The 23,729-nt window shown below is 42.2% G+C and overlaps 1 protein-coding gene across 1 annotated transcript; it reads left to right on the top strand.

Annotated features, from left to right (window-relative positions):
* The first annotated feature begins 11,411 nt into the window (after positions 1-11,411).
* arsj (arylsulfatase family, member J) lies at positions 11,412-23,482 on the top strand. The gene is made up of 2 exons (XM_061095883.1): positions 11,412-11,722; positions 22,011-23,482. The coding sequence occupies exons 1-2, from the start codon at positions 11,412-11,414 to the stop codon at positions 23,404-23,406; spliced, it is 1,707 nt and encodes a 568-aa protein (XP_060951866.1). The 3' UTR covers positions 23,407-23,482.
* The last annotated feature ends 247 nt before the right edge of the window (positions 23,483-23,729 follow it).

Below are 23,729 nucleotides of genomic sequence, written 5' to 3' on the forward strand. Positions count from 1 at the left end.
TTCTGGAATATCTTGTCTCTCACCATGTCAAGGCAAACAGTTATATTTGGTTTAATCTGTCCAGGTTTTGAGTTTTCTGCCTCCATCCGAGTACAGCAGAGGTAAAGGGTGTGTGTGTGTGTGTGTGTGTGTGTGTGTGTGTGTGTGTGTGTGTGTGCGCGCGCGCACAGAAAACTGAAATTGAAAGAATTAGGTGGCAATTGGTCCCATTTCCTTTGGTTAATCCAGCGACCTTACTGGGAAGAGTTTTCATTAACTTTTAATAAGGAAAAACTGTGGGTGTGTTCTTTGGATTATCCCGTAATTAGGACACAGTATCTGGAAAGACAAGATGCGGTCGATTGCACTTGTTATGGTATGATTTACTGGAAGATAATTTTTCGGAGATTGACACACTGAGAGATGTTTGAAAGAGATGATTTAATGGAAAAGCTATTGGGACGTATACTGATTTGTCCTATTTTAAAGGCTATTTTTTATTTGTCCTGAAAACCAAAACAACACACCCCTCCCTTCAATGGCCCTTCAGTGGCTCCACCCTCCCACTTGAGGTGTAACAAGTGATTTCCACATGTTTTAATTCTAAATCGTTCCAAGAAAGAGGATTAGCATAACGTTGGCATGTACTGTTCGCTGATTGGTTTTGACTGCGTTGCATTTTTCAGCTTTCTTTGATTAAAATAACCCTTTATGTTAGCTATATATGGGGGTTGTATAACATTAAAGGTGTCACTCACTGTGAAAACTCCAGGCAGAATGAATGTATTGTAAGTGACTGGGCTAACTGTTGTGAAGTGTCCAGGATCACAGTGTTAGAATGTAGAGTTAGTGTAGGTAGAAGTGATACAAGGTGATTAGCTGTGACGCATGTCAGTCATGTCAGCTGCCAACGAGAGGGATCTGTATGGAAGAGAGAATCGGCATTGGGTTAAAGGAGAGGAAGATATCTGTTTTAATTGTTCCTTGAGTGCGGGAGTAGAGTTGAAGTTAAAAGTCTGTTGGTACAGAGAGCCCAGAGTTAGTGTATTGCTTGTGTTTTATTGCTTTGGCGTAGACTATGGCTTAGTAGCCGGTGTCATCCGATCCGTTATAGATAAAAGGTTGGCGAAACTAGTTCAAGCTGCATAGCTCATTATTGAGGGGTGCTATGGCATTAATGCTTTTTTGAGTTAACCCTAAGTTAAATGACAATATTGTGTATGTGGAGCTGGCCAGATACACACAATCAAGTCAAATCCAATGTATTGTCCCATTGAAGGGAAATTGGATTACAGCCAGGTCTTCAAATGCATAAAAAAAACATCACAAATACAATATTAACAACAAAAGCATGACAGGGACAAAAGAAAACAAATACTATCACTCCATAAGAACACAAAGTCAAGTCAGTTTTGCAAATTCTGAATAGAAATTGCCATTCAGACAATGGAAAGGGTGTGAAGTGGTGTAAGATAATGTAAAACTAGTTGCTTCAACTGTATATCTGTGGTGTATATACACAGATTTTACAGGTTAGGCAGATATTGGTCTTAGTCTTATCTCTGGCTCACACAAAGATGTGACGACATATTCTGAAATGAACTGTTCCTGTGTTTGACCAGTATTCTTTATGTTGAGTTTATCTACATTATCTAAAAAAATAGATAGTAACCAGAGGCTCTGCAATCTTTGTGATGATAACTGTCGAGAAGATGAGAATCAGATTTAGTTGGAATGTAAGAATACACGGGTAGTCAACAACAGGTCAATGTACCTGTGAAAATTATAATATTTTATACTTATCATGGTCGTAAGTCAACAAAAGGTCTGAAGTCTAGATCGTAAACACCCGTCATCTTTATTTATCTCTTCTTACACCTCATGCACCCATAGCAACCTTTTCTTTTCACATGTGGCAGAAGCCCGGACCCCAACCCTCAGATCGTGTAGAGTCCCATGTTTAGAGGAATCTCAACTCGGCGTCTTTACTCTATCTCTCTACCTCTCAATCTGTTTTGTCTGCTCCGCCTTTTGGCCTCAGTGGCCCGTGTTTCAGGTTGTGTATCGGCAAGTCAAGGATGAAACAAGGGTCTCCACTTAGCACGAATACCTTAGCTTCAGCACTTGCTGCCTAAGGCGGCAACCGGGTCGAACAGAGGACTGTTGCTTTTCTCAACACTTTGCCCTCATTGACCCGTCCTCTGTGCTCATTTGGGGTGTTAAACCCATCACCACTTTCATTGTGTGCAGGTAGTTAAAAACAACAGGAGTTGAGCCAAAGTGCTTTAAAAACAGTGAAAAAGTATAAACAAAAACAAAGTAAAAACACTGAGAAGAGAAATACAGTAAAAGACAGAAGATAACACAAAGGTAAATAAGATAAAATAATGACACAGTGGCGGCCGTGGCTCAGGGGTTAGAGCGGTTGTCATCTTAAAAGGAAAAAAGTGAATAAATAAATAAATGTAAAAACCTAAGATAGAAAAAAGGAGAGAGTGATCCCTCCTTCTCCTCACAAATGTTCATATATTCTCTTATTCTTCCAGTGTGCTCATTCAGCAGTCAATTGATTTATGAGTTGCAGCCAAAATCCCATACAATTACAGTAAGTTGGCATTCAAATTTGACATTTTAGCTAGTTTTTTAGCTAGTTCTAGTTTTTCCCAGTTTATTTTTACATTTGAAGAAGTGGTCGTCATTTACTTCAATTGTACTGGATTTGGCTGCAATGCTGTTTACCCCTGAAACTCCAAAAGTGGTTTGGACCTCACCCACCCCTTCATCGGCATAGTATTGACTAGATAATGATTGATTGGTTTTTGGGTGAATTATCCCTTTTAGAAAGAAACTGGCTCACCTGAATGGAGCCCAGCCATCAAAAATGCCTTTACTTACACCTGTGCTTTTCCTGCTTTGACATGACAAAATGTCTGCTGTGGAAAAAACGCCTTTGCACCGTGTCTGCACACACTGAAACTGTCCAAACCCCTTTTTGTTAAACGCCAACTATGTGGTGACAGGTGAGAATGCTTGTTCCCGTTCACCTCAGCTGCACAGTCGAAGCCAAACAGACAGCGATTCTATCTGGAGAGAATAGCTTGAACTCAGCCGAGCAGGAACAAACAGGGCCTGTTTTGTCAGCCCGGTGAGGTTTCTGCGCTGGGGCCTGTCTGACATGCAGACAAAGCCGTCGGTTAGGGTTGCAGGCCAGCGATGCAAGATGATAACGCGAATATCATTTAAAGATCACGTTACAAGCGTCCACATCAAGCATCAGCCTCTGATTACCTCTCTGTGTCTTGCCAGCGTCTGATCTGTTCATAAAAATATTATCCAGGACCTGCTGCGATACGTAATCCTCTCAACAATGATTTCCTTTGTCTGAAAGTGTGTGAGTTATTATTGCAGCAAAACCACTGGTAAACATGAAATGTTAGCGAAACAACTTGTCTCTGCCCAGTAAGGCCAATAAAACCTAGAGCTGGAGCTCGACTGCTAATTTTTGTGAAGCTCTCCGCTGTTGTTTTCCCTAATCTCCGCTGCACTGGGAGAGCCTGCTGCTCATTAGGCCTTTTTAACACCCAGCAGACATTTTATTTGGAGTGGATCTGCTGGAAGGTCAAAGGATCACACTGCCTCCAGTTCGGGAGACCAGCTGACTCACGAGATTAATATAATGGGGGCGACTGACTCGTTTCCAGATGTTCAGCTCCACTGGATGTGTTTCAGGATGAGTGGTTACAGAACAAAGAAGGAACAGAAACAAATGCAAAGACTTGACTGTGTCATGTCTGAATCAATCTTGTCTTACTGAGATGCATTCAATGTTACAAAATATAATTCTGTTGCTCTGGTGGAGCAAGAACTGATGAATCTGTCGTCACAGTTTTGATGCAGAGGAATCTCTAATTGCTGTGGGAAAGAACCACAGTTTTTTTTCTATCATTGCCACCCAGTATGAGATAATTTGCAGAAGGAAACAGATTTGTAGCTGCAGATAAGGGATAAGATCAGCATTGCCTTATTATCTGATCATCGTTTTTAAAAAAACATAACGAACAAGTTTTTCTTATAATGTATATTGTGTGTGTATCCAAAACCAGATTCATCTCTCTCCTCTGTTTCGAAAAGCTCCATAATTCAAAACACATCAATGAGCCACACAGTTGTCTTGCATTATCCAGAAACAGATCTACAGACTGATAGCATGGAGAGTCTGTCAGGAAGAAAACTGAGCATTCTCAGGAACAAAGTTTATACTATAAACAACTAATGCAGCACCCATTGCCTGTGTTCAAGCTACTTCAGAATTATTCCATGTCATTATTTAGTCCTCCTCAAACAGTTCTACAATATACTGTCACTTTTTATTTTGCGTCCAGGATGTTGTGTGCAGAGTTTCTATATAAACGGTTTATGATGCAGAGTGAAGTCAGGTGGAGAAACTCTGCAGAAAATAAAATCAAATACAGAGGAACTGTGGAGTTCTGTGCTAGTCTGAAAGCAGCTGCAGAGATTAATGCTGTGTTGTGCTACCTGGTTTGTGTGCTACCTCCATAAACCAGATTTCTTCTCTCTTCGATTAGCGGTGGTTGAATCTTGGTACATTTTTGGGGTTAGATAAAATCAAATTTAATATTTTTATTTTAATAAAATCTACAGAGACCTCACATATAGCAAATTACTGGAGAGACTGAGAAAAGAAACGTTGGTATTTTTAATAATTTCTATCTCATCTTTTTAACAGGGTACAATGCCTACCATATTATTAAATGGGGGGGGGGGGGATGCATCTCATCAATCAAATCTCAACATAGCTAGCATTCCCTTTCTATCTGCTGATCGGGGGGGGCTATCTACACTGAGAGACTGAGTACTGTACTGCAGCTACACAGGCTCCACCTGCCCCACCATTAACTCACTGTGGAATGTTTGACACAATAACAGAGCCCGGCCGAGCGCTACACATCATGTGGCTGATCTATAATCTCCATGTCAACACTCAAACCACCGACGCTTCTTACACTCTGGGGTCATTCCACTGCATTTGGTTGTGACTCCAGGAGAGCATGGAAATGTTGACATACAGCTTGTACACTGGCAGGAAGTTTTTTTTTGTCCAAGTGGAAATGTTGCTTGGCACACGGGGTTGCAGCACACAAACAGAAGGAGGTCTGCAGCTCTCTACGAAACGTGATACAATGGTAGAGTGGAACTAGAACATAGATAATTTGCACAATTTTTCCATTTTCCAAAAGAGGATTAAAAGATTTTTGGACCCATCTGTGGAAAAGGTGTTTAACAGAAGTGTTGGTTATGAATCACACTGTTTGTTCAGTCTGTTGCAGGTTCATGTTTCTGTCTGTAAGCTTTTAACAATACAGGCAATTGATGAATGAAGTAATTTGCTGTTTATCATGGCTAAGCTCAACAGTGAATGGAGGTACCCTGGTAAAAGCCACAGATTCTGTCCATGACATCAGTATTTCAGTGTAACAAAAGTGTTTGTAGATTTAGCCAACACCTCTACAGTCTAGATTCAGGGCCAGTGTTTCCTTTGGTAGCAGTTGGATGAATACAGAGAGTTGGTGTTTCTTAGTTCTGTGATGGTCTTCTGACTTATGGTTGTTGTTTCAACAATTTCATAAATGGCTACTAAGCATAATTTAAACCATCTACTCTTCTAGATGAGGGCTGCCCATTTTTTGCCATCATCTTCCCTCCAATTATTTTCGGAAAGCATACCCTCTGATTTAACTTGCAACAAAAACAAAGTCAGCCATTTTCCAGTAAACATTGTAGCTGCTTCCAGCTTCTCAAATATGAGTTCGTTTCCTTTGTGATATATGTTTATAAACTTGGTATCTTTAGATTTGAGACCTCACAGCTCCTCTCATGTTTGCGTGGACCCCCAAAAAAAGGGGAATAGAAGACAATGGTGGCCATCTGTGAAAGCTGTGCTACAGTCTTCTTGTCCTCACTCCCTCCATAGGTGTCCTGGACAACATTAGGACATAGGAGAGGACTGTAAGCGTCCTAGCTGCTACTCCCTCATTGGTTTGGAACTTTCACATTCTATTCTTTTTTACACCCATGTTGTATATACATCGTATGTGGTCCAATGTGATCAAAGCATTCCTGACCTCAAAAGTCGCAGTGAGACCCTTCGGATTATCTGTTGACTTCCTCCGCTCGGCTCCCTAGAATAAAGTCTGCAGAAAAAACAAAGCAGGAGTTTTGAAAAGGATTAATGATTGCTAAAGCCTTTTAAATGAGGTATCAGACAGTTTCTCAATTACGTTAAAAAGATTCCATTTAAGCAATTGTGTGGAATTTAATTTGGCTGTCCATACTCGGTCTGAGTGTCCGCCACCGCTCATCAACTTACATACTTTCCAACAACAAAGCGTTTACTGTGGAGGATACAGATCTCGGGTATGCAGAGGCCAGACTAGTACCTCTCACCGGTGTCTTGCCCGTTTTCATGTGTGTTGAGCTGAGGCTGGGTAGATGGGTGAAGTGGGGGTTTGGCAGCAATCTGTGTGGCATGTTTCCTGCTGTTTTACCCAACCGTCCAAAAAAACAAAAACTTTCCAGGAAAGGGGGGGGGGGGGGGGCTTGGGAGCGAGTGCCTTTGGGTTTTTTATGCTCTGTGGCTTGCAATCCCTGTTTTAGATCTTCATAGACTGCGTCAATGCATTGTAACACTGGGCTGGGGGGTGTGTGCAGTGACTTGGGATGAGGTCACAAATCTCCTCAAGGATGTCAAGGAGCTTAAGAATCATATCCGGCCGCCTTGTAAAGAGCATGACTCTTCTACCTCCCTAACAAATGCTGCTCGTTTTTTTGTGAATTGGATTAGTCTCAATTATTGTCCCACAAAAGCGGGAGGACAGAATTCATTTCATTCTAGCATGCACTGCAATGATTCATACATTTGCTCATTCTGGAAACATGCGCAGACACGCTGGAGACACTCTCCTGCTCGGTGTTTGCTCTGGACGCTCCGACCTGTCAACTTCGCTTCTCACCCAGATAATATATTCATGTTTCACTACCAATGGGTTTCTGGATGTGTTTGTGCACGTATCGTGCGTGCATGCTATTCCAGGACCTCTTGGAGTTGTAGCATGTGAGGGTCTTTCACTGGCGCACCGTCTAGGCCCCAACCCCCAAACACCTCCTGCCCAATTCATTGGCTCACAGCAGGCCTCTTTATATAGCAATGGGATCGTGCCTCTACGGTTGGTTACAGAGCAGCGCCAGGTAGAAGGTGCTGCTGCTGCATCAACTGTGAGTCAACAACACAATATTTAGGTGCTTTCTGTAGGGCTGTTCATGAATTTACCTTCATAAAAATGCATATTCTACCTGCACCTGTAAACACAAGCTTGTTCTGGGTTTATCAAAGTGGTTGTGTTCCTGTTGGACATGCCTGGAATATTCCACAGCAAGGCTTCCTCGAATTGATGTTAGGAAGCCACAAATTTCATCTGTATTCCTTATGCATGTCTTATAACGATTCCCGAACCAAGTCCTGGTCCAAACGTCCACGGTTTCAGTTTGTGATACACAAAGACAGAACCATGCAGCCTGTTACGTGTGTGCAAATAGTCCAGTTCATACTCACCTTAAAGGTCCAGTGTGTAGGATTTTGGGGACTCTATCAACTCTATCCTCTGACAGATAAACTGAACATTAAGCCTAATGTGTTTTAATGTAACGTGAAGGTCTGCATGCTTAGAAGAGGAGAATGAAGAGAGGGGTTTTCATTTGGTTGCAATCTGCAAATCCTACACACTAGTTTTCCATATGTCTGTTAACTACAGCTTTTATATGAACAACCAAAGAACACATCTTGATTCTCCATGCAACCAGCTTAACGTGTCACTCATCCCCTATACTGTATGGACTTACATACAGCAACGAGGAGGATGTGAAATGTATCTCTCCAGCTCTGTTTTTGTAATTTATGCACCTTCTCTCCAGGGTCAAGGCATAAATCAGATGCCCGGTTCCAGGAGTGTAAATCCAGATAAGAAAAACAAATTGTATTACTCACAGAGGAACCACAATGAAAACAGATCAATTCTGTGGCAAGACGGCAGCCATGAGTTTCAGCGTAATCACTGCTGACACATCCGGCTTTTAAGACGGAAGAGCACTGACACTGTTGATCATTGGAATTACCAGACTAATGATCTGCTGCTGCACATCTTGATTACACATTAATAATCTGAGATTTTCTGTGACCGGATGTTGCAGCAAGTGAGTATAGCATCATCAATTTGCAACTCGTAGTTTGGTTCAGGGATCAATAAAAAATGTTGAAAAGATTAGCTCTAATAAAATCCTAGAACTAACAACCCACAGCTATATAGCTGCTATAAAAATAAACTACAGCAGCAATCATTTTTGTTGAGGGATTCTGTAAAATCCATATCTTTTCTTGGACATTGGTAGCAGAGTAAATACTTTGAGGCCTTATAATAGTATTTTTACCTCCAGCAAAGAGGTTGTTTTCATCCCGGTCCCTTGGCTTGTTTGTTGGTTATTTGATTGTTAGCAGGAATGTGACAAAACTACGTAATGGATTTACAAGAAACTTGGCAGAATAGGAAATAGGCAAAATCAAACCCATTCAATTTTTCGCTTGTATCTAGATTAAAGGGGCGAATCCAGGAATGTTTTATCACTTTCTTTAATGGCAATCATATAGATTGTTTTCTTTTTCATTTTTCACCTGGAAATAATTGATGGCTCTACTTGAATAAAACAACAACAATCAGGTGTCAAATCTATGAGTGTGTGCAATTTGGTGCAGATCCAAATCCAAATCGAATAGATTTAATGGTAGTTTCATAGGGAGGTAGGTTTTTCTCAGCGGCAATATAATAAGAAATTGGGCTGCAAACCTGTAACTACCACCAATGTATAGCTGGGATCATGCAAATTTAGCAGGGAATCAACAGTTTATGTGTCTTCAATAGTTTTAGAACTATATCCAATTGAACATGATGGATTTGGTGTGGAATTCAAGTGAACTGTTGGGCCTCGGTGGAGTCATGTGCTCTACTGAGTGCCGTTCCAGCTCTGCTCTTTTTTCTGCTCAATGTTTATTGAGCAAATTAGCTTAACTCTAAGAATAAAGAGTTGGGAAGGGTGTGTTGGGGTCGAACCGGACTCTTGACTTTCAAATATTTCTAAAATTTACGACTACCTCTCCACTTTTCACCCATGTGTTCATCTTGCTGCTGCACTCTCACTATGGTTACAAATCCCACATTCTTCAAAGTGAATAAATGAATGAATTCCAGCCAAAACAATACTGGGCTTCCAAGGAAAAAGTGAACAGCTGTGGAGGAGGTAAAGTTGCAGAGTGCTGAGAGGGGGGACATTGTGCAAACGGTCTATGACAGTTATTTCACTCGGAATCTTGACGTACATCGGCTCATGTCACTGCCTGTGGTCCCTTGAAGGAAATAGAAAAAAAATCCACACTCTCACCTGTAACCCAGTCTCGTCCTCTGTCTGGATGAGGAAAGCTTCACCTGGACCAAAACCAACATTTAAAAGCTACTATTTCCACAGACTGTGCTGCTCCGCTCCATTGCTCGAGCTACAGTATGTGGTAATATTGATTTTGACAGGTAGTATCACCACTTGCAATCGTTTTTTTTGGGGGGGGGACAGACGCTAGACATCCGCCAGAACTTTATTTTTCCCCTTAGCACTTCCACCAAATCATGCAGTTGCTAAGGCAGAGCATTACGGCCACGTTGAGGTATATCTTATTAGTATTAGCAAGAGTAAAGTAGAACAAATAAGAAGAAGAACCCGTTGACAGAGTTTCACTTCACAAACTCATTGTGAAACTATGAAAACCCTTTTGAATATCATGGAGAAATAACCAACTATAACTTTGCAGTCGTCCACTTCATTCCTTTCCTCTCAAAGTCTGCGTGGGTCTTTCTTGCACAATCTTGCTCCACACGAGCTTAAGAAACAGGACTTTCTTACACAAGTCCTGATTCTTAAGCCTAACGTGGTGCTGATGTGTCAGAATATCTATTATTACAATATTTGCAAAGTATTTATGAAGCAAAACTTAACAAGAAGCTCAAAATCCAGACTTATCTTCTCATATTTCCCATGTAAAATGAGACGTAACCTAAAATATGACTTTGATCTCGTAAACTTTAATTTTCTTTTCTTCAAAAGGGCCCTTAGGCTTTGTTGTAAGCAACAGACAGAGTGCAGTGGTACAACAATATTAAAGAAATCTAACAAAGTTATCTCCCCTTCTCATCAGATATATATTTATCAACTGTTAGTTGACTATAGTATTTTATTGAATCGCCAAAAATTATTGTTTTATGACCTTTCCCCTTGTATTACTGCATATATATATATATATATATATATGCATGTTTATTTCATTCTTATTTATTTATTTTTTTCTTTCAATGTATTAACTGTTCAATGTATCAACTCTTCAATGTACTTTGTATACTAGTGATGCATCAATACATTCCATTGTCTTGAGCTGTACGCCCTGTTTGTTTGTTTGTTAGTTTTTTCTGTTTGTTTGTTTTGTTATTTGTTTGTTTTTGTTTTTTTGTTCTGTTTTTTATGCCTTTATTTTATTTCATTTCAATTGACTATTTTTTCTTTCTTTCTCTTTTCCTTTCATTTTGACATAATTTCTTACTTACTCTAGTACTTGTCTGTTTGTATTGAATTATCTGAAAAAACCTAATAAACATATTGTTAAAAAAAAACAAAAAAACACACGAATATGGTTCTTTGTAAAACTCATAAACCACAATAAACCTTGGCTAATCTAACATTAAAAAAATAAAAAAATAAATAAAAAATCAATCAATATTACAAACAAATGTAACTTTAATTTTGATGTAAATTCAAAAAGAAAGAATAAAGCTGCTAATCAAGCGCAGCCACACACTACACAGGGATCTAATGACAGCTGGGAGCCCCCCCCCCCCTCCCTCTGCGCTGCCGAGCCAAACTCTCCGGAGCTGATCATGAACGCACAGTAGTGGCACGGTGGTGTAGTGCGCTGGGAGCCGCTGGGAGGGGAGGACGTGCACATGGAGGAGACAGACACGGTTTGTCCACAGCTCGGAAGGACAGGACAGCGGGACGGGATGGAGGACACCAGCTGTGGACCCTCTGCTCCAGCTGCTCCAGTGTGCGTGTGGACTCCGGAGCTTCTGCGCGTCTTTTGACCAAAGGACCGATTGGAACGATTGCGCACAGCCAGAGCCTCCGTGCGGGTTTGTGGACACGTTTTATGAGCTGCTCCGGAGCTTTGTCTCCACGTGGATTTCCCCTGCTGTCAAGAGGACTGTGTACAGGACACGATGCGAACCCGATTCCCAAGCCACTGAGCTCCAGACTCCGCCCGCGCCATGCTCCTCCTGTGGGTCCCGGTGAGCTTGGTCCTCGGCTTCATCATCTCCCAGTCGTGGAGCGTGCAGATGTCCTGGGAGAACTGGGAGTCCGAGCTGCGCAACCGGGCCAACGAGTTCGAGAAGCCGAGCTCGCAGCCGCACATCGTGTTCATCCTGGTGGACGACCAGGGCTTCCGGGACGTCGGGTACCACGGCTCCGAGATCAAGACCCCGACCCTGGACCGCCTGGCAGCCGAGGGAGTCAAGCTGGAGAACTACTACGTGCAGCCGCTGTGCAGCCCCTCCAGGAGCCAACTCATGACCGGCAGGTACAGAGCACCCCCCCCCACACACACACACACACACACACACACACCCTCTCACCTGCCCGCACCACAGCTCCATGGAGCCGGCTCATCATCATCAATGAGTAAAACCCTTAATATCCTCTTCATCGTATTTCTGCAAAGAGTGAAGTGGCTGAAAGCTGTTCAGTGACAGAAGGATGAGCTCATCAACTGGATGCAAATCAATGAAAACAGTTACTGGGAACCTTATGGCTTCACTTCACTAATAGTGCTCTAGCCTTTTGTGAGGCCCTAAACTTCATACAAAAGTTTTAAAAAACAGAAACTGAGGGGGGGAAATCATCTTGTGCCGAATAAAGCTGTAATCACAAGCACATAAGTTATAATTGAGAACAGTAAGGTTGCAGATGTCTCCTTCCTACAGAGCATGGATAGCGGCTGCAACCACTGAGCTCCATTTCATAGACAATGCTAATTTTATTGTGCTGATTTATTATGGCCTGGATTTTATTTTGGTAGCTCCAGGCTATTGATTCTGATTCTGAAGGTTATGATAAAGCACATCAGAGCAAGGTTTGCTCCAGGAAATTTGTAAGTAGAGGTGAAACCTGCTATCTCTTTTTTTTAAAGCTTGTAAATTCCTTTTGACAGTAGTGAAGGTGCTCTCTCTATTATGTTTGTAGCAATAACTCTGATGAACACAATATTTTCATAACCCGAAAGAACAAGATTAAACCGATAGTTCTCCAGAACCAACAAAATAAAAGCCCAGTTTGTATGCACCACAGTGATCCTTTAACAGTGTCTATGAAATGACCCCCAACAGGAGAGTTTGTCAGCAGACTGCATTTACTTATAGTGTCTGAACCTGAAAGAGGTCCAGCCTCAACCTTTGTAACAGAAGCCTCACCTCATGGTCCATTTAGCAGCTGTCCTGGAGCTTTCCCCAGCTCCGCCTGGTCTTCACCGGCAGATCGGATCTTCAGTTCTTAAGCCAACACAGACGTTTTCCCATTTTACAATCCCACTGCGCAGCTCCAAGTCCACCTGCTGATGATGACCATGTGAAGTGATCAAAAGCTCCAGACCCGTCACTTACGCAGCTGTATTAACCAAAGAGAAACAAAGCACTCAAAAGCAGTATTCAGGACACTTAACACCCCTTGTCCTGGGGAAGATGAAAATGTCAATGTTAATGTCTCCCTGTGAACAGAAGCTGAATAACCAGTGAGACAAAGAGACAGGTGCCTGCTGGTGTTCTTAAAACAACAGACGTCAGTTATTGTAGTTTGGTTGTTGATTTGAGGATACGTGATTATGGGATACTTCTCTCGGAGCAGGGCCCCGTAATGCCATACTTTGGAAAACCCCTCTTCCAGAATAAGTCTGTAAGTGAACCTTGAGTTTTTCTCAAACAAATTTGTAAGCCTTTCCAAATTAGGGAGCAGCAGTGTTACCTTAGCAGCCATTTAGTGTTTTTGTGGGCGGAAGGAAGCAGTAAGGAGATATTAGAGGGCGGGGCGGCTTTACAGTGTATTATGTGTACAGTATCATGGGGGGTCAGTTGTGCTCTGGTTTTGTAGTTTGCTCATAGAACGTTTCACATCAGCAGTTTCCCTCTTTGTACATGTAGCTCTGCAGGGCTTCTCCTCCGCTGCCTCCACCATCTGTTCTAATCCTTAGCAAAAGAAAAAAGGTGGAGGCTTGCTGGGCACCGACGTTTTTTTGGCAGGCGTCCGAGAAAATAATGAGAAAAGTGCAGCCACCTCCTTGTTCCCCTTCCCTCCGTGAGCTTCTCTGATCTCTGACGGACTCAGGAACATAACCCAGATAACATCCACATGGAAACGTAGGTGTAGATTCAATTATGTTTCCAGGCTTGTATTCCTGAGCGGATGGTTTCAGAAGGAGTATGGTTGACTGAGTGAAAGAGCACCATCCATCCGTGTGTTCACATCAAATCGTCAGCAGTCTGTTCCTCTGTATTTTCCCCGAAGGAGGAGGAAACATGTGTGAATGCAAATGTCATAGTGAGAGGCTCCACAGTATATCTGCTGACTTTATCTGCCTGGCTTCTAACACGAGACAGATGAAAAATAAAAAAAAGAACTCAGCTTCTCTCCTGAAAAAACGATGTCATACACGTTGCACACACTGACGAAGATGTCAGTGGAGTTTGTGCTGATAAGAGCCGACACCGGTGTCTGTGTGCACCTCCCGCTGTGTTATGCATGTGTGAAAGACAAACTCTGGGGTAAACTCTGTTGCCAATTCTTCAGTTTTTTTTGTCATGTCTGAAAACGGCTTTACTGAAGCTCTTAAGACAGACATTGAGTCTTTTTGGATCGCTTGCAGAGACTTGTCAAGGCACATATATAGACTTGGCGAAAGACTGAGTCCAAAACATAAGCGCTTGATAAGAGCCTGATTAAGCGTGTACAGGCTGTTTATACTGGTAACCATGGCAACCACCTGCATCTGAACCCAGCTATGTGCTCCCTGTATATCATCAGATTTTATTATAACTTGCTGATCCACTTACTGTGTCACATTCTTAACTGTCGCCAACTTGGATTTTTCCAGATCCAGATTTTCTCCATGATATGTTTGACCTTGCTATTATGGCATGAATGATACAACCCATCAATATCACAGAAAACTATAGTGGCTGTACAACAAATTTAACTGTACATTATATCACAGAAGGCTCCTCCTTGCCATCAGTTCCACTATTTGACAGTTTGAAAAGTACTGTCTTAGGTTCTTAAGCTTTAAATTGTCATCGGTGATCTTTCCCCTAAATATCACTAAAGACGTCAATAGCTAGCTGCTTTTTTTTAAGCATTGTCACTCTCGGCACAATGACAGTAAAAAACAATGATGCCAGATCTGCTGGTTTCATACAGTACATTCATATTTTAACCAACATAGAAAAGTGGTGAAGTTTCCAACCATCATATCTATGTTTCCAGCCGCACTGCCAAACTTTCCCAGAGCTTAAGCTCAGCAGGAGGTCCACTTTGGTTGACACTTGTGGAAAAGCCTGACTTGGCTTCGAGGCAGATCACCAGTCAGTCACAGGCAGAGATATAATTACACAATATTTTGCCCCGATACTGAGGTTTCGCAGTGACATGTGTTCGGGGGGGTCCCCTGGAAGTCAATGACTCAATGCCTCAGTTGCAGTTTTTTGAGTCGATTCACTGCATCTCTTTAGCTGCTTTGCAACACTTGGAGTAATACAGGAATAACAGAGTTGCTAGCGTGAATCATACTTTTTTAAAAAACCTTAAAAAGGCCCAACCACTAAGCTAACAGTGATGGAAGTAGATGCTGTTATCTCAATGGTGGAAACAGACCATGTGAGGCAGAGCAGTGCTACTTTCAACTGTGTACGCTCAATGTTCTGCTGACGAGTGTTATCTGCCTGGCAGGAAAGACAGTAATATGGTAGAATTTTATAACTGACCCATGACAAAGACACTAACTTTTTCTTACAGTAGCATGATGTGGGCCATCTGCTCTGAAGCTGAGCTGCAGTAAGGGTTCACTATCTGTGACTGCAGCAGAACTTGGTACAGAATGTACCCCATAGTGAGTTGACAAGATCTTGGTCAGAAGTAAACCACATGGGTAGAAAAGGTCCATGTTCAAAATGGCTAGAGTTGCTTTAGTTTTTGGAAAACATAAGACCTCCACATGTTGATGTGCTCCTAAAAACCAAGAGAGTAACGATAAAAAACGACCTGGCGGTAGTTTTGTACAGCTGCTGTTGAAAACTGTAACAAAGAACTCTTAATTTTCAAGTAACAGGGACTTGAGAAAAGAAGTCAAGGTTTTTGCCCCCTGGGGAATTCATGGCATCAGAAAAATGTCAACCTGTCTGGTTTTCTTTAGGCGGCACTGATGAGATTAGAGGCTTAAAGTCAGAGCTTTCCCTCAACTTCTGCTTGGCCGTGGTCTTCAGCCCCATGACCTTCCTTCTGATCTCTCCTGATCAAGAGAGATGGATAGCCGACATAGCTCCGCAGGTAGCCCCTCAACATTTTTAATCTTAGACACATTTGAGGACACATGACAGCAGATGGCAGACACATACTTGTAACCTTTTCTCTCATTTGGGATAGTATGTTATTAAGTAAACATGATTATGGTGTGTCAAAGATTAATCTTTAAGAACGTGTGAGTCTGAACTAATACTGCAGATGGACAATCTGGAAAGTTCGATACATCATAAACCAATCAATAATCAGCAACTTTAAGCTGTTTTCTTGTTTTCATTTACATATTGGACAAGGGTATATGCATGTACGAATGTCTTAATTAGTCATCCCCCACTTATCTTTGTCATGTGCTACAACTCAGTCACTCTTGTTAAGCAAAGACAAAAATGATTACGTTAATTTTGGTTCTTCTACATCTGAATGAACTGCGATCCATCAACAAGCAAAAGATGAAGAATGCAGCTTGGGGTCCCAGGGCAATGTGGAGCAGATCTCTAGCAAGTATAGTGGCTGAGTTCCAGAAAGCTCTTCCACCATCCTTGAACACTGCACTCTTATATCACAGACCCCTGGATCTGAGTCTGGTCTATACCACCAGGCGAGTTGGGTTGCTTGTTTTCTTAAAGCAGCTCTCTTTCACTCTGCTTCTCAGCCACTACGACTCCTTCTCCTACTCATTTACACTCTTCCCAACTGTCCACACTCATCTTAAACGTGTCCTAGCCTCTCAGTCGCCCTTTTCTTGATCTTTCACTCACCTGTCACTCTTTCACTTCACCCCCTTCACCCCACACTAGATTGTCTTAGAGCTCTGAATTGAGTTGTGCAATAAGAAACCAAACTGGGCATTAGAGGAGATGAATAAGCAAAGTTCCTGGAGAAGTTTGTGTTTGAATTCGTGGAAATGGAAGTCTTGACAGGGGACAATTTGTTCATCATCTTTAATATTCTGTAGAATTGAGAAAATAAGAGCACAAAGGCCAAGAAAGGGGCCAAACTGAAGGGAGATATGCAAAGATAGCAAAGAAGTAAATGAAGAGCTTGTTGAAAAGAGGAGCTAAGTAAGATGAACGACGAAGGGCTGTCTTCGATTAAATCCAGAGAGCCGGTTTGAGGCTGCTTATTTGAACCATATGTGAAGAAGACGTGGAGCAGAAATACATGAGAAGGCTCCGGCATGGGCATCAGGTCGGCTTCGGAACCTCTATAACCTCAGTGGCTGGAGCGGTGGCCAATGCACTTGACTTGTGGGACTTGAGTGATTGCCGGGCGCTTAGCGTTTTGAGTTTAATGGTGTGTGTGATTTGTTGGCCTTGTGGCTCAGCGGCTGTGGAAATAAGCCAGAGAGATAGCGTGATAACTGTTGCATTTAAGACCATAACTCTTTTTTTACTGGAGGAATGCAACAGCTGCCTTTCCATGATAAGATATGGAAACGAGCCACTATCAGTTCGAGGTGTTTCCCTGCCTGTAGTGGGGTTTGAATCCACGCTCGACAAAAGATGCAGAAATGCCTGACACCAGATCGGTGGCCCCTGTGGCTGCACATCCAATTCCCTGCTTGTTATTTAAAAGAACCTATAAAAATGTGGAGGGACTGCACTAAAGGATGTAAGATATCTAGGCCGGTATTTACTGCAGTCATTATTCTGAGGCTTACCTAATAACCGTCACTCACATGCCCCAAAATCTGTAAAGTCAAGAGCTAGTTTCCCTCAGCACCCCCTCAAACGTAAAAGAGTAACAACACAGGGATACTTTGAAAGTCTTTGCGCTCCACTTTGTGCCATTCTCCGTCAAAACCTCGGGCTGGTTTGAGTGATTGGTGGAGGAATCACAGGCTGCTCTTAGCATGACATTCTCATTACACGCCTGTAACCTCTCTGTATGTGAACACCACCGAACCTGCAGGAGCTGTGAGAGCAGGGGTTGGGGCTCAGGAGAGGTCAGACCTGAAATATGCAGACACGTCTTAATACATTTGCACAGGTATCTGTTCAAAATGTTCCTTCTTTCTTTTCACTTTTAAATCATACACCGCCTCTTCTTTCCATCTTATTGCCGTCCTGGCATTGATGCAAAAGTGCCTGACAAATTTAAATAAAGAAAGCGAAGGATGGAATTGGAAACATTTTACTATATGTAGAGAGAATTAATTGACACAGAGATTAAAGGTAATGGAGAAAATAACATTCAAAAGACATTTTAAAGACATTTATGAGCAAGTAACAATACAAAATTTATGATGTACTTTGCATGGGGAACATTGGAGAGATTATGGGAAACAAGGTTTTATAAGTACTTACTCTTGTTGGAGGTAATTATGTCTTGTTTGGATTTTTTACTTCAACAAACAATGGAGTAAACAGACTTCTATATATATTTTTTCTACAGAAACAACCCTCCAGTAACAGGCTGGGTTGACTTCTTGTTGTTTGTTGTTGTACCCACACAGTTGGCTTCACTTCTCTATATTCCAATCCCTTTCTCAAATCATTGAAGTCAGATCTCATCTCCTCAAAACAGACCAACAGTACATCCTCCACCCCCCAGGGTGCATGCTTGTAATTGAGTTTCAGATCTGCCCGCCTAGACCACCAAGTGACAAGAAGTTCTTCTCATTGCCACATGAAACCAACTCTCTCTTGGTTCCCACCAGGGCCAGTGTGGTCTCATTTTGTATTCACCGACCTGACCTCAAAGATTTGCATTAAATAGAGGTATCAAATTCAGAATTGTGCCATGTTATTATCCTGGGGAGGTTAGCATTTTTAAGGTCCTGGGAACTGGATTTGAGTCCATGTAAATCCATTTTGTTATAAACAACACAATCTCCCAGCCAAAGCTTTGGAGGCATCTAACCCAGATGGTCTTTGTTTCAGTAAAGCATTGTGCAGGTTTTTTTTATTTCTCACCAGTGAACAAACAGCTCTGCCCCTAGGTTTGTCAAAAAAGCCTCTACCAACTGCAGCTGTAGAACACACTGGTGACGAGGAGGGTCAGTGGTCAGGGATTTCCCTGGTAAATGGTCAGTGGCTGTGTCACACACAGACACACACCACAAACTAAATAACTACCAAGCTCTACAGACAAACATCTGTTGAGTCAGTACATTGGCTTTTTTTAAAAAACTTGCTGTGTCAGATCCTTACGATCCTTGAAGTGCAATTATTAAATATGCGTTCACCAATTCAAAGTATTTAATTGCAAAACAGCCACAGCTAAACCACCATTATCAGCATCAAATTTCTAAATGGAAGCTCTCATAGGAGTGTAGTCTACACAGACCATATGGGTTGTTTGTCACTTCGCTCAGATACACCCCATAGGAACATGCCATTCATATGAGTATTGGACCTTTGTCATCGTAACAATAATAATTGTGTTTAACGTAATGGAGGTCAAATGAAAAATGTAATGTTTGTGAGCTAAGTTGGACAACACACACAAGACAGAAGACTTGCTTTCTGACTTATTGCTGATGACTATTGTATCACAGATCTCCATAAATCACGCTAAGGTTAAGTAAACCTCTCCAAACTGAAACGGAACCTCCAGTAATTTAGCTCAAATAAAAGATGATGGTCTGGCCAGCTGTGCTACATGCAAAGGAGTGTGTGTTTGTTTGCAGTCGCAGTCTGTGATATCGTAGGGACGTGTCCTCAGTGTATTGTTTTTGTTGAGTGAAGGACCTAAGTACTAAATGAGTGAGTTATTGCTGCATACGCTATATTGTGGTGTAAACCTTGAAGGTCATTTGCATTCTCCATGGGGAGAAGAGGCTCATTAGAGCTGACCAACCTTGAGCTTCTCTGCCAAAGGAATCCTCCTCTCTGGAAACCTAAACCAGACACTTATTTTCACTCCCTTTCCCCGCTGACAGCTTGACTGCACACCACTAACCACAGGAGAGAAAGAGGGAGCGGCGAAAGAGGAAAGAAGGTGAAGAGGCATCTGGTTGCATCAGCTCCATGTCTCCTGGGTGTCTTTCTTTGACTCAAAGCAGACGTGTGGAGTCCCGACATCCACCGCTCATTGTGTTTGTCTACTGAGAGTTGCTTCCTAAGTTCCAGCTGAGCTGCCTCATTGTGAAACAAAAACATGGTTAGTCACGGTCTCTGCTTCATAGTCAGACCACTAATCCCTCAGCTCATCGTTTTGATTGCGGGAGACTCAGACCTGATCCAAATATTCCTGGGTATAATTAGATCTGATCCTATATGCGTAAGAACACCAACTCTGGCAGTAGGTCTATGGACCACCAATTATGTACCATCCGCATCCACAAAGAGTTGCAAATATAATTTCCCATGCCCTTCACAGTTCACACTTTGCCTCTTATGATTCTGATGTACCACATCATCAGAGCTGAGAGCTTGGACCTACTTGGGATTTAAATGTACTGATTGAAATCCATATCATAGCAATAGAACAGAACCAAACCCTGTCAGACTTAAAAGAAATACTTCAACATCTTAGGGAAAAGCAAGCTTAGCTTTGTCTAAAGACTTAAAGCAGGGAGGAAGAGCTCTTTCTGAAAGTAACTAAATCCCCCTGCTAACATTAAATTTATGTCATGTTTGTGTATTACTTTAATATTATTATATAATACAAAATAATGAGTTCAGCACATAACCAAAACTAGTCATTTCAGACCTGCAGTCGTCGTTGTCCAAGCTCATATTTAAAGCACAGCAATTGGCGTATCAATCATATTATCTAACTGTTGGGAAGAAACCAAATTATCCAAAATGTCAAACCAAACTACAACATGTAGCATCATTTTCAAAATCACTGCAAATTGTTTTTGACAGTGTTTGATTTCCCTGCTGCTCATCAGCCTTAATATAAATATACTGATTCCAGCCGATATGTTAGCCAGTCAATTAATATGTCAGGCTTTATCTTTATTCTAGAGCAACAATGTAACCTTGTTTTAATCTTTTTTTTCATTCAGGAATAGCATTCAAAACAAACTCTTGATATTTGACACTTACATTGTGATTACTCGATTCGGTCATTGCACTGAAAGTATTGAGGTCATTGAGAAAATAATCAGAGACAGATGGAATTTGACATAATTTAAGTATCAAACTGGCAGAAATATCTACTTCTGATATTTAAAATAAATAGTACTCAGGATGTTTTATATTCTCTTTTGTCAGACTTATCAAAGAAGATTTGACATAATTTGGAGAAATATCTTCCAAACCTCGTCATTGGTTATATTCTCAATTACTGAGTAATTGATGATGTGCTGGTTTGGGAATAGGGGAATCCAATGGGTGGGGAATCATAATTCATCGACAATTCAATTTAAACGCTTGATGATTTACTGTCATATTGTCATTTTGTGCTAATTGTAAATTAAAGAAAATTAAATTACACCAGAATGTGAGCTGACCTAATCCTTCCTTCACCGCCAAAAGCACTTACAAGTTTACATTTGCACTTACTTCAGAAATTCTTCAAAAAGTTCCATGATACAAAGTGTAGAGTTGATCCCTCACTTACTGTATCAATGGTTCTGTGTTAGCTTGCTGCTAAGGTGGCTGGCACTGCATCATTAGCTGCAGGTCACAAGTCTGCTTCCTGTCTGGCCTTGAGTGACAGGTTTTCTGTTTTGGCTCTGGGCCCCCCCCCCCCTCCATCAACCATGAGACATCCACCTCTCAACACTCTGAGCTTGTGTTGTTCCTCTTTAGGCACTCGTCGGTCAGCTCCGATATGTTTGCTTTGGATGGGGTCCATTGTAATTAGAATTGGGTTGAATGAAGTATCAGTGGGTAATTTCCAACACAAAGATGCTCTCTTGCAGGAAGAACAATTTTGTCTTCAGTTTTATAAACTTACATAAGCAGTGTTTTCAGTGTTTAGATTATTTTTGTTGAAATGTCATACAGCAGCATGTGAGCATTTGATAAATAAACTCATGGCGCCCTATGATCCTATCTGGACCAGTTTTTGAGCTGGTGGTTCAACTTGAGCAAAGAATACAGAAGAAGGCTTTTCAGCATTTCTGGAATGTAGCCAAGTTGTAAATGTCGTTCTGTGGAAGAAAGAAAAATAATGGCACAATGCCACCACCTCTGTCTCAGCAGACAGAATTATCATGTTTAAGAGCATGTTGCAGGAACATTAATTAATTTCTTGTGCAGTAGCTTGTCCAGTTTTGAGGGACATGAAGGTTTCAATGGAAATTGTCCCTGAAGTAATTTTGTTCTCCTTACATTTACTACTTGACCTGCATACGTGAAAGTTGTCTTGAAAAATAATCATGTCCCATATCTGTTTTTATTTTGTAGGTATCAAATCCACACAGGCCTTCAACACTCGATCATCCGAGCTACCCAGCCCAACTGCCTGCCCCTGGAAAATGTCACCCTGCCCCAGAAGCTCAAGGAAGCAGGATACTCCACTCACATGGTGGGCAAGTGGCACCTGGGCTTCTACAAGCGCGGCTGCATGCCCACCCAGCGAGGCTTTGACTCTTTCTTTGGCTCCCTGCTAGGCAGCGGGGACTACTACAGTCACTATAAATGTGAAGGGCCTGGTATGTGTGGTTACGACTTGTACGAAGGGGAGGAGGCAGCTTGGGAGCAGGACCGTGGCATGTACTCTACTGTGATGTTTACTCGAAAGGCTATCAGTATCCTCGCCAATCATAATCCTCGCAGTCAACCGTTGTTTCTCTACTTAGCCTTCCAAGCTGTTCACTCCCCACTGCAGGTTCCTGCCCGCTACCTCGAGCGCTACAAGGGCATTCCAAACCTGCATCGTCGTAAATATGCTGCCATGGTGTCTTGCCTGGACGAAGCCATCCATAACCTCACATTAGCATTAAAACGCTACGGTTATTATGACAATACAGTTATAGTGTACTCCTCAGATAATGGAGGCCAGCCATTAGCTGGTGGAAGCAACTGGCCCCTGAGAGGGAGTAAGGCCACGTACTGGGAGGGGGGCATCCGGGCAGTGGGCTTTGTTCACAGTCCCCTGTTGGTGAACAAAGGGACAAAATGTCGGTCTTTGGTCCACATCACTGACTGGTTCCCCACACTGGTGACCTTGGGTGAAGGGACGATAGATGAAGATCTCAATCTGGATGGGTACGATGTCTGGGAGGCAATAAGTGAAGGCCGGCCGTCGCCTCGACAGGACATTCTTCATAACATCGACCCAATCTACATTAAAGCCAAGAACGGCTCATGGAAGGCTGGGTATGGCTTATGGAACACCGCTGTCCAGGCTGCGCTCCGGGTGGGCCACTGGAAGCTCCTCACGGGTGTCCCGGGTTACAGTGACTGGGTACCCCCACAAACATTCTCCAACCAGCGGCTAACAAATCGCTGGCATAATGAGCGCGTCCGTTGGGACCGAGGCAAATCCATCTGGCTTTTCAACATCACAGCCGACCCTTACGAGAGAGTGGACTTGTCTCAGCGGTACCCACACATAGTGAAAAAGATGCTAATGCGATTAGCACATTACAACAAGACGGCAGTAGCAGTGCGCTACCCGTCCAAAGACCTGCGTTCTAACCCCCAGTACAATGGGGGCGTATGGGGCCCCTGGTACAAAGAAGAGAGGGACAAGCAGGAGGAGGATGAGAGGAACAATCATTTGTTTAACAACCATCTTGGAAAAAGAAGGTGGAAAAAGAAGTCAAACAGAAAGCTGAAAAGGAAGGTAGAAGAATAGCTTGGCCCATTTGTGAAAGACTTCAGTTGCCTTTTCTCAGGGATAGACACTTCCTGATTCAGGATTGTCTTCTTCAGACTCTCGAACTCCAGTTAGTTTTAACTTGACTCCAGTTTATACTGTATTGGAAAACAATGCAGATAGACCTGTTGAAATGCCTCATTAGAATTAGGAAAAGCTCCACTCATTCAAACACTACTGTCGTGCCCAGACACAGCTAAGACCTCATGTTATTGTTAGGGGCATTGAGCGAATGTTTATTTTTCTAGATTGTGTTGCATGCTTGAACTGTTGTCACCTTTGAATTCCTCTGTATATCCATG

Source organism: Limanda limanda, chromosome 22 (genome assembly GCF_963576545.1).
Source record: "Limanda limanda chromosome 22, fLimLim1.1, whole genome shotgun sequence".
Classification (NCBI taxonomy): Eukaryota; Metazoa; Chordata; class Actinopteri; order Pleuronectiformes; family Pleuronectidae; genus Limanda; species Limanda limanda.